The sequence below is a fragment of the Temnothorax americanus genome, unplaced genomic scaffold (assembly GCF_048541705.1).
Source record: "Temnothorax americanus isolate GAGA-0224 unplaced genomic scaffold, ASM4854170v1 Scaffold1, whole genome shotgun sequence".
Taxonomy (NCBI): domain Eukaryota; kingdom Metazoa; phylum Arthropoda; class Insecta; order Hymenoptera; family Formicidae; genus Temnothorax; species Temnothorax americanus.
In genome coordinates this window covers 3,353,962-3,365,138 of record NW_027509230.1, presented here as the reverse complement: position 1 = coordinate 3,365,138, position 11,177 = coordinate 3,353,962, and the positions used below count along the sequence as shown (strand labels likewise).

At 38.2% G+C, this 11,177-nt stretch overlaps 2 protein-coding genes across 4 annotated transcripts; both read right to left on the bottom strand.

The window, feature by feature from the left end:
• Window positions 1-16: 16 nt before the first annotated feature.
• Xpac (DNA repair protein complementing XP-A cells homolog Xpac) lies at window positions 17-2,153 on the bottom strand. Of its 2 annotated transcripts, none has more exons than XM_077401797.1 (6): window positions 1,953-2,153; window positions 1,403-1,638; window positions 1,122-1,233; window positions 920-1,044; window positions 525-801; window positions 17-423 (listed from the first exon to the last, which is right to left on the bottom strand). In XM_077401797.1, exons 2-6 carry the CDS (start codon window positions 1,555-1,557, stop codon window positions 262-264), a joined length of 831 nt encoding a protein of 276 aa, XP_077257923.1. In that variant the 5' UTR covers window positions 1,558-1,638; window positions 1,953-2,153; the 3' UTR covers window positions 17-261. The 2 variants fall into 2 exon arrangements, with proteins under 2 accessions (XP_077257923.1, XP_077257933.1); XM_077401807.1 differs by lacking the exon at window positions 1,953-2,153 and adding an exon at window positions 1,768-1,899.
• Window positions 2,154-3,231: 1,078 nt separating this feature from the next.
• On the bottom strand, window positions 3,232-11,159 carry LOC143893829 (ras GTPase-activating-like protein IQGAP1). Of its 2 annotated transcripts, none has more exons than XM_077399568.1 (19): window positions 10,957-11,159; window positions 10,371-10,461; window positions 9,989-10,223; window positions 9,747-9,891; window positions 9,454-9,611; window positions 9,250-9,384; window positions 9,065-9,149; window positions 8,864-8,955; window positions 8,611-8,776; window positions 8,375-8,538; window positions 8,106-8,240; window positions 7,868-8,024; window positions 7,530-7,775; window positions 7,130-7,293; window positions 6,912-7,055; window positions 6,467-6,835; window positions 6,218-6,382; window positions 6,025-6,138; window positions 3,232-5,950 (listed from the first exon to the last, which is right to left on the bottom strand). In XM_077399568.1, exons 1-19 carry the CDS (start codon window positions 10,994-10,996, stop codon window positions 3,773-3,775), a joined length of 4,983 nt encoding a protein of 1,660 aa, XP_077255694.1. In that variant the 5' UTR covers window positions 10,997-11,159; the 3' UTR covers window positions 3,232-3,772. The 2 variants fall into 2 exon arrangements, with proteins under 2 accessions (XP_077255694.1, XP_077255702.1); XM_077399576.1 differs by having other exon boundaries at window positions 10,371-10,458.
• Between the last annotated feature and the right edge of the window lie 18 nt (window positions 11,160-11,177).

Here is an 11,177-nt window from a genome sequence, read left to right as displayed (position 1 = left end):
TTAATAACAAAATACATAATTTATCATATCTTTTATTTAAATTATTTCGTGAAATATATATATATATAAAAAAGATGTATAAATTGAAACTGCATTGATCAACAAAATATTCCGTGCATTCAAATTTTCGAGAGAAAAAACAAATTTCTTTTTCGAGACTCATCTACAAGATCACATTCAAGGAAAAATCATATTCTCTCTCTCTCGTATTAAGTGATATCAAATTGACTCATGCTATCGCGAATGATAATATTCGGGGATTCACATTTTTTCGTACGTTTCCTCATAATCGCACGTCGTGCAAGTGTGCGTATATGTATCATCCTCTTCATTGTACGTGTCTTCTCCAAACTCGTGAACGTGCGACGCTTTTGTTGTCTTATCGTACAACGAACTTCTCACTTGCATTCGCAGCTGTTTCATCTTCACTCATCCGCAAAACGTAAAACTTGTTTTAGCAACGATATACGACGTCATATTTAAATCACTTATACAAGTTAAGGTATAAGTATACCTTCTCATACCTTCTTATTGAATTTTTTGATCTTAGCTCCCGCCCGCTTTACATCGCGCGCCTCCTTCTCCTTCAACAAATCCTCTTCCGAACCCCAAACTTCCAAAGCCCTCTGTTCTATCTGCAGATGCAGGTACAACTTCATCTCGCCCCAATTCGCGTTGTGAGGATTCTTTCGCACGATATACTTTAGCACAGGTTCCCGTCGATCGAGATCGCAATCTTTCAACAGGTATTCTTGTTTAGCTTCAGTTTTGGTGATTAAGGAGTGCTTTCCCTCTTTATCCCTAAAACGACATATATAACGGTATAATATTCACGATTTCTCATTATCAAGAGACACGAGGGAGAGGAAACCAGATATCATATAAATGAAGCCGTTTGCTTCAAATGCCGCTCTCATACCTGCATTTATCACAGACAGTTAAATCGAACGTTTGCAAAAGATATGAATCTCCAAATTTCTGCTGGCACTCCTCACATTCGTTAAATTTACCAATAACTGGCTCTGGCTCGGTTCTAATTTTAAGCTAAATAAATATAAATGTTTATTATTGTATAACGTAACAATGTCATGTATATAATTATGTATATACGTGTCCGCTACCATTTGCTGTTCTAATTCATCGTTTTCTTCTATCAGAAAGCCACCACCACTGTCGATAACACGCTGCCCTTGTACTTTTATCATTCTTCCTTTTACAGAGTCATCATTTTCTCTACAACCATGTTATTAATAAGAACACGTAAGAATCTAATCAAATTCTTAAAGAAAAAAAGGTTTATTTTAAATTCAAGACCCTAAGATCAAAGAATTTAGCTTTAAAACATGTTTGCATTACAGGCAAATACATTAACAAATCTCTCATGTATACGCTTGATACACACCTCGCATATGGATGAGCTACAACCTTAGATTTTCTTAACAAGAGTGCTTTCTGGCGATTTCGTTCGGCTCTCTCTTTGAGCTGCCTCTCCGTCTCCGTGTTGTCTCCATTCTTGTTAGAATTACTTTCCATATTTGCGGTTGCTGTACTAGCCATTTGTTAACAAATAAAACATCAAATTCCCATGTGCGTTTTGTGCCAATAATACGTATTTATACGCTTTTAAAGGATTATACCCTGAAAATGAGCAATGTATAATCGTTTGTTTATTCCTTGAGATGATAAACATTCAGAGGATACTGTGTGTAGATATTTATCTGAGTTACTAGGCTGTAAACAAATTTATCAGAGGGGTCAACGTAATACCTGGATAGATCAGATAAAAAAAATCAAAATTTTTGATGGTTTTAGCAGACCGTCGAAGAGCGTCATGTCGCTGATGTTTGTTTGAAACGTTCAAACGTTACACAATCAAGATTGCATTAGGTTGCGAAATCAAGATGCAAAAGCATGCAAAAGTAAAGGCATTCCGTGATAGCGAGGTTACTCACCGACATTTCGAGTCATCCATGTAAAACTTTATGTCATGCAGCGAAAACGACATTGAACTAAAAGGTCCGACTCTCTGACGAGTTATGATATTAAATATAATATAAACGGAAAAGGCCCAAGTTATTCACACGGGAAAAGCTTTCAGCTCATCAGATATGTGCCGATCTGTTCGTTCCAGCACTTCCAGCTGATTTCTTGCACCTTCTGCACTTCAAAATACACGTGGGCTATATTTATAGAGGCGTACGCGTCCGTAAAATAAATAAAAAAATAGCCGGTAATTGAAAGCTGCATTATATTAAAAAGTTTCTCGTGAAAAAATATATAACATATTAATTTATAACATGTCCAAAATATAAATGTGTAAAAAAATGTGCGTGTTAATTTTTAATATAAATATATCTTCAATCCAGAATGTTTAGTGTAGTGTCATTGCAAATAGGATATGACAAAATAAAATAAGTAATGGATTTGATCTCGGATATTTAAATTAAGCTATCAACAATTCTCCTCCCAGCAAACCAATTGATACAATTATCGAGATCTTCAAATATTATATGGCTTTTTTATTGCTAATCTTTTATTTCTTTTATAGTTAATAATTTAATAAAGATTTGTATAAGAACACGCAATAAACAATTTAAAACGAAACACGTTTAAAGTTACAGATAGAAATTTTATTAAAATTTAGTAAAATTGACGATTTGTACGAAAGTGACGAAACTGTATATTACAATGTGTCAATCGAAGCTTCCTTATTCCATTCTATTATTAACTTAGTACTAATTTACATCCACACTTCGAAGTCCGCATATATAGATCATGAACCGAATAAATTCGCAGACTCGTCGTATCTATATATTAATTGTGATGTCAAATGATAATTGTTGCATTGAGTACTTCAAATATTCGCGAACACGATTATTTACAAAACGCATGCTGTATCGTAGACTAGATAGATTGCTGTAAAATAAATGGGATTGTTAAACGTATTACTGGGAGGCGACAGTTCGTCGTGTTAGTAATGCTTGTGAATAACTTAATTATTAAAAATAACTTATTTTTAAAAAAGGTTACGTCAGTAAAACTAGTGACAAGTCGATGTGATGTATCGTATCTTCCGGATTGTTGAAAAGATATACATATAATCAAACATTATTGATCTGCTATACCTCAAGTTAACGAATAACTTTTGATAATTAAAACGTACCTAAAAATAGATCGCAGAATACTCTTAATTGTGATTTAAGACGCATTGAAGTGGAGGAAAAACTTAAATTTTGGTTTTTTTTGCCTGTTGCCGGCTACTTTTTCTTTGCCCAAAAAGTGAAGTAAATATACATAATTACGCGAGAAAGTATATAAACAAGAGAAAGAGTAAAAAGAGGAGAAAGTGAAGTGGAGAAGAGAAAGAAGGAGGAGAAAGGAGGACGGAGTAAAATTGAAAGAAAATACCTTGCAGTCAGAAAAAAAACAGACCTTTTGTATACGACGCACGTGTAAATAACTGGACTTGCGTCATCGAGGATAAGACGACTGGTTCGCTTAATCCCCGACGGAAAAGTGAAATCTTCACGAATTTCTCCCTACTTCATGTTACGCACAATTTTGCATATCAAAATGTATCAATATTCTCGAAAACGACCTCGAAAATACGAAAAAAAAAACTCGTAATAAATCGTCGATACTCGTCGCGGTGATAAAATATCAAGTTTGCGCTCTGAACACGTTGTGCTAGCAATGAATTGCACATGTAACACGCGTGAATCGATTCCGCCGTTCCGAATTCCGTTGGAAGAACTTCGAGACAATGGTTCCTTCAACTCTTTTTGCCGTAAAACTTCCGATTCAGCAGGTACAGGAGCAGATTCACATTGATCTTCGCCCTACCGAACATGTCCATGCAGGGTCTGCCCTCGTACTGCAGCTCGAGCAGCTCCTGTATGCTGATGTCGAGCTTCTCCAGCTCGACGCCCATGAATTTGCAGCGTACAGAAAATACGCCGCTGTGCTCCGTCGGGCTTATCTCGAAGATGACGTTCTTCATCTCCGTCGGGCTCAACGCCTGATCGACCTCCATCAGCACGCCCTTCTCCTGCAGCTTCCACGCGGAATACTTCACCGTCATCTTGGATCGCAGTTTGCACTGCGTGTACGTGTCCTTCTGCGTCGCCTGATACGCGCGAAGCGAGCTCTTTCCACTGTGCAGATTCTGGAGGCAGCCCTTTATGTACTCGTTGTAGAATCCGACCTGCTCCTCGTAGTACCGCGTCTTCTCGTCCAATCGCACCTTGGTCGCCCGCAGCCCCTGCAACTCCTTGTCCCTCGCGACGCGATACTTGCTCTTGTTGCAAATGTCCCTTGCTATCGCCGTCACGATCGTTTGATAACCGTCCGCGCGACTGACCCATCCCTCGAGCTCGAGCTTGTTAAGGTACGCGCGCAATTGCATCTTGCAGTCGTTTATGGACGAACTCTCGCGTACCGTTGGCGACACGGACGAATAATCGAACAGTTTCACGCTCATCGGAGAAGATGTGGCCTCCAAGGACTCCACGAGAGTCGGCTTCTTTAAGAACGGGATAACCGACACGAGTAATTCCTTCGCCTTCACGAAGAGATTACTCAGATTCGTGTCGTCGTTTCGCGGCACCTGGAACTTGTTGGTCAGCACCAGGCACACCTCCTGCTTACTGTATCGCGCCAAATTTGCATCGTACGTCGCTTTGGAAATCCCGAGCAACGACGCCACGGTTGGTGCCGGGCCCAAATCATCCAGCAAGTCATGCAGAGGATCAGACGGATCCGGTGCTATCTGGTCTTCATGATTCAACATCAAAGCGTGCACGTCGCATATTTCTTGCAGAGATATACAGATCTCCGGATTCTGTATAAGCGTCGCCTCCGTGTATTCGTGAATATCGAAGTGTTCCTCGAGGTCTTCCACTTGGCAACAGTATCGGAAGAAGTCCTTGAACTTCTCGTGGCAGGCAATTATGAACGGATTCAAACATTCCAAGTGCGGTGCCTCCTCGCCGAAACCTTTCTTCGAGGTGGAGAATTGCAGCACCTTGGCTATACTGGCCAGATTTTTCCTCTGGCAGGAGGACAAAGTTCTGTCGACCGGCAGTGTGACGATGTCGAAGGTGTCCGGTGCCACGATCGCGGCGTTGATGAAGTGATAGTAAATCAAATTGCCGACCGCCTTAAGGATATCTTTCTCGGGAGCATGCGGAAACTTGTCCATCAACGTGTTGTACAGGACCTTCGAAACGTAGAGCATCCCGTAAGGGATCAGATCACGAGACTGCGTTATTCTATTGAGAAACTCGAGGGATATTCTCTTCAATTGATTTATCGCTCTCGTGAGCGATTCCTGCACCGGGATGTGTTTCAACGCTTGTTCCTGAGATACCGTATGAGGCATGTCCAAAGACTGGCCGCATTCCATTTCCAGCTGATTCCGCCAAAGCTTGTATATGTCTACCGGATTCGTCTCTATGCAGAGATCCTTTTCTTCCAGGACCTTCTCGATTAACGAACCTACAATCTGCTTCAACGACGCTTGACCGTTGAATTGTTTCGCGTAATTCACCACCATCTCGCGTACCAAAGGCTTGCCGGTCAACACGTCGGAGGGCTGATGGCAATTGCACTTGATCTCCTCTCTCAATGCGCAACCGAAGAGTTTCAGCAGTAAATAGTCTTCCCGGGTGTTCGATCCGAAATTGAACAACGTCAAGATGATGTTCTTCAGGAACAACTTGTTTGACTTGTTGCTAGGAGGCAAATATAACAGCTTGGACAAATATTGTGGATTCGTCTGCAACGCGTAGAACAGGTGCTGATAGCCCTCCAGCATCTTACGACCTTCCCTCGTCAACGATTTGAGACCTTTATGTGCCATCGTACTAATGTCACTCAAGACATTTTGATCCTTGCCCGCGTTCTTCTCCTTCGCGAGAGTATCCAAACTTTTGCCGTGCGCCACCACATCCTAAATAGAAACGCGAAATATTTCTTAGCAAAATTCTGACTTTGTAAATATTCGATTAATTTTAGAAAATATACCTGTAACGCTATTCTGTTCTGGATCAGTAATCCTATTTTTACGAACATGCTGTTCAGTTGCTCCGATAGATTCTGATTGTGCCTTATACATTGTACGACCTCGTGCTTCAATTTCTAAAACAAACGGCCATAAGAGCAGAACTTCGATACGCAGAAACAGAGATATATGCAACTAATACGAAGGTTATCATACTTGTAATTCTAGATCCTTGTCGTAATCCTCCGCGCTAAAACCTAATACCGTTGAAAAATATCTGACCACGGGGAACGACGGTTTTTCCGAGCGCAATAAAGAGCGAAAGGCTTTTCTCGATGCTCGGCCACGCCACAGAGCTTGTATCTTAATTATCTTATCCTCCTATGTAATAAGAAAAAAATGAAATTTTATGGAAGAAATTACTTATAAAAAATGCAATTGAAATATTCGAAGGTTCAAGCTTACGTGTCTTTTATATCGACTTAATCTATCATTCTTGTCGTTTGTTCTCGCGTTTGATAATTTACTGTGACATGACTTATCATCCTTGTTTTTTTTTGCATTTAAGGATTTGCATTTACTCTGATGTCGCAACATAATTTGTCTCCTTTTTTGCAATAGTTTACGATACTGTTTTCGTTGCCTAATGCCCCTCCACCACGCTTGTATCATGATAATTTTTCTCAAATTATCGTCGAAATAAGCGTATCTGTCAGCGATCTGTTTCCGCAACAAGTATCCTCTAATACGAGCTTGAAATTTAGCAAATAATTCTTCATCGTACATCATATAATCTTCTTCACGTTTCTCTGCTATAATAGATTTAATTGTTTCCTATAAACGTAAAAATAAATTATTATTAATGTGTACTTTTAATTAGGCACGATACTTTGAGAGAACCCATACATACATTTATATCATTTATGGTGAGATGATGAGTCTTCGTAAAACCTATCGGACGCTCCCATGCATATTTTTCGCCTTTCAAATCGATATAAATTTTATTTCCTTCATTGGTAGTATAGCAAACATATGGGCAATTGTATATTTCACGCTACAGTACAAACGAAACTTTAAATAACGTTTATAACAAAGCATATATTATGTATTTAAAAAAAAGTGCTCTACCTTCCGCTTCAGTAACTGCCGTAATTCCAGAAAACATCGCTCTTGACATTCTTCACTAAATCCTTCAAATTTTTCAGGTATACCAAACGTTTCCAGGCAGTTGAGAGTTTCTATCAGACTATCGTTTTCCACATACGTATTGATGTCGCACAAAAATACTACCACTGTAACGCAATGTAAATAAATAAGAATAATTTGAGTATTTGTTAAGATCAATGGGTCTAATTTAGGCCGCGGTCCACTTGACGCTACAAATTTTTTGGAGCGTCCTTCTTCTCCTTCTTTCTTCATTGAAAGAAAAGAGAAGAGAAATGCTTCGAAGCATTTGTAGCGTCAAGTGAACCGCAGCCTTAGTATGTTCAAAAACGACAGAAAACACATTCAAAACCATGTGACATACTTTCTTCCATTTCCTCGATCTCTGATGTCACCGTCTTCGCTACAGTTTTGACATCATCCAGCCATAGTTCGGATCCGTCAGATTCTTTCTCAAGTAAACGTTTCTTGAATAGTTTCAAATAAAACGGTGCGTCGTACGGATACGTAGGTATATCGAACTTCTCGCTAATCATTTTTAAGGCTTTCATCATACCCTCATGGTCGTTCGTCGCCACGCCTCGATTAATTTGTTGCAAAATCTGTATAACTATTAACACGAAAGTAATTATCATTATAATTAATTTAATAGTTGCAATATTTAAATATAATTATTCAATTTATGCAGCATTTTCATTATACCTTCAAAACCTTCATCACACTGTTCGTTTACCGAATCGATGCACCTTTGAATATCGCTGTAAGTTAATATAGAACATTCTTCAGACGTTCTTAGCTTTACTTGCCGAGCTGTCGTTAGTTCTTGAGCATACTTCACTTTATTAAATTCATCTAGTTCCTGTAACGTTTACAGCAATATGTTAAAACAATTTATTTCTATAACAGTGAAAAAATAATTGTAGATTGTTGATATACCTACAGTTAAATGTGCGTCAGGATTCAATAGCTTTTCATACACGAAATCTGGATTTCCTGTGTCCACCGCTTTGGTAATAGCCGCAATAGCGGATAAGACAGATATACAGACGATTATGTCGTCATAAGTGATATTGGTCTATCAAAAAGAAAAAAAATAAACGTTAAAATTGATAAATATAAATGTAAATAAAATCTACTTTCTCAAAAGAGTTATTAGCTTTTAATTTTCAAGAAATGTAATAAAACACAGTATAGCGTAGATAATCTTACCTCAGAGTCTATACGATCTTCTTTCATCTCCCGATAATACAACGGAAGTGCAAATTCATCGATGTAGCGAGAGATTTCTAGACACGGGGTTTGCAAGATCTCATAAAATTTTTCTTCGTCCGCAGATTCTAGAGCTATATTTAGACGTTTGACAGCCTCCTCTCCTGTAACAAATGAGAATAGCAGCTTATATCCGTCTGAAAATTATACAGTACATTTAATTAAATAATATTAACGTTTGCGACGTTGTTGCGCGTTCTCGTTTCCTTTGTCAATCGCATTCTGAAATGCATCGGTCCAGTACTGAATGCTTTCAGATGGATATATGCCACTCCACTCGAATTTATCCAACATCAGCATTAGTTGTTCTTTATAATCTTCAACATTTTCAGAAAATATATTCTGTAAAACAATATACATGTGACGTTACGATCAAAATTTTTAACAGTTATTACATTTTATGCAACAAAAGAATGCTTTCTGCTATACCTTGAAAGATAATACTGGCACTTCCAAAGCAGCTATTATTTCAGCATTGTCATGAGATAAAGACGAAGCAATGACTTCCAGTGCGCAAGAAGCTGAAATATATATTTCGTCACAATAAGTTTGCATATCTTTTTTATAAGTTAAACAGAACATAATTTTATAATCGTCAAAAAATTTGACATATTTATTTGATTTATTTACCATTTACATAATTGACGTGCCCTTGTATTTCCGCTTGAGTTAATAATTCATCGTATTCATCTGCTACGTAGCTGTCGTTAAGGGACTAAACGGCATAAATTGAAAAATTGTATAAATTGAAAGATCAATGACAGTATTTAAATGTGAGCGTGCAAAATTATACAATACAATCAAATTAACAATACCTTGTTAAGTGCCGCTTCTGTTTTCGCAGCTTTAGCTTCCGCCAATGCCTTACTATACTTTTCTACGTAAGCAGGTTCAACATTACTTAACTGCATCTCTTTACTTTGAAGCTTTTGTAAAATTTTATCGTTATCCTGAAAATACACAATTCAGTAGGTATTACCACGCCAAGTTGCTTTCTAGACGAAATGAAACAGACATACATTATCTATCACGGCTTGATTAATCGTGACGACAGCGTCGCGAAGAGTGGCTGTATCCGTAGTAATGCCGTTAATCAATAGACCTCCTATTTTTTGAAAGGCAGGCATTTGAATACCTTGTTTTTTCAGTTCTTCAGCAACGGTATCGATTTCTTCCTCTGAAAGAATGTGATATAAATATATAAGAATATATCTCCCAAAACGTAAAAGAAATAGATATCCAAAATGCATTTCAATCATTTCATATTTAATATCTCTGCATTTTCTAGACGGCATTGTAGAAAAGTACATACCAGAGAAATTTACTTTTCCATACAAATCTGGCATCGGTGGCGCTTTTCCATATTTAAATAAATGCTTGCTAAGAGCATGGATGCAATATATCAGTCGCGGCATATTCTTCTTGTCGTATATGTCTGTCGTTTCTGGCAGGAATGTCTGTAAAAAACAAATTTTGGCATTATCTCATTTTAACCATCAATATTGTACCAACGATATATTCTTTCATTAGATTTCAAAATTACTTTGCACGTACCAACGGTAGACGCTCGGACTCCAAGCACTTTAAAAAATAATTTATATTGTCCGTATGACGAAATTGCAATCCAGCAGCTTTATATCTGCGCTGTTCGCCGTCGTAGATTTTATTCAACGGTAAAACATTAGGTGCCATGAAGTGGCCGAGTTTCGCTAGATATACTCCATTGCGAAGATTCTCCTCCAGCTCGATCGACGGAGGTAACGGCTCTCTCAAGCAGGCTTCCATCCATCTATAGAAGAAAAGCGACGCTAATATATTTTTTATCTTAACAAATATAAATTCTTGGATTCCGACAAAGATAAATAACAGACAAATATAATCGATCAATAAGAGATAATTAAAAATGTAATAATTTATGTACGCGCATTATATTTACTTCTTAGCTTCCTCCAAGTGGCAGAGATAACGATACGACAATTCTCTCCTACGTTCCTCATCCATATCCTCCGCAGATGTCCTCGTGTCTTCTAAAACGTATTTATATACACTTCTAAATATTCCAGAAGAAGAACGTATCTCATATAATTAGTACTCGAACTTTTTTCATCGCAATGTCAATAGGTCTGTTTTTCTTTCTAGCTAAACTAGTATACTTATTTTCTGCGCTTGAAGTAAAATAGGTACGCGTTTGAAATTTGAAAGCGAGAAGGAAAGTTCTAGCGCAGTGTCCGGTGCAACGTTTAAAAACAAACAAACAAACCTAATCGTAAAAATATTTTGTCGGATGCGCCATCCGTTCCAATACTTTCAAACTTAATCGTATATACGAGATGCGCACGTGCAAAATTATAATCAATTATATACGTGCGTAAATCAACAAATTATCTAATAATTTAGTTACGAACATTCGCGAGAGTTCGACGTGCGTCGACAAGACGACAGAGGTCCACGATACGTTCGCTAGGGTAGACGCGTATCCGCTATTAATCAGATACGATAAAACAATGCGGGCGGTTCCTCACCTTTCCTATCCCTCGTCAAAATGCCAGTCACATTTACCATCCTGGGAGATAACGCGGACGCGCGCTGTCACACGAAAAACCGAGAGCAACAGGTGAAAAACATCGAGCGGTACGTTACACTCTCCCAAATTCAAATTTATTATCCGGCGTGGCAGGTGGCGGCAGTGCCGATCAGCGCTGACAACCATGCAAAACAAACGGTAATCGAAATTCTCGAATCG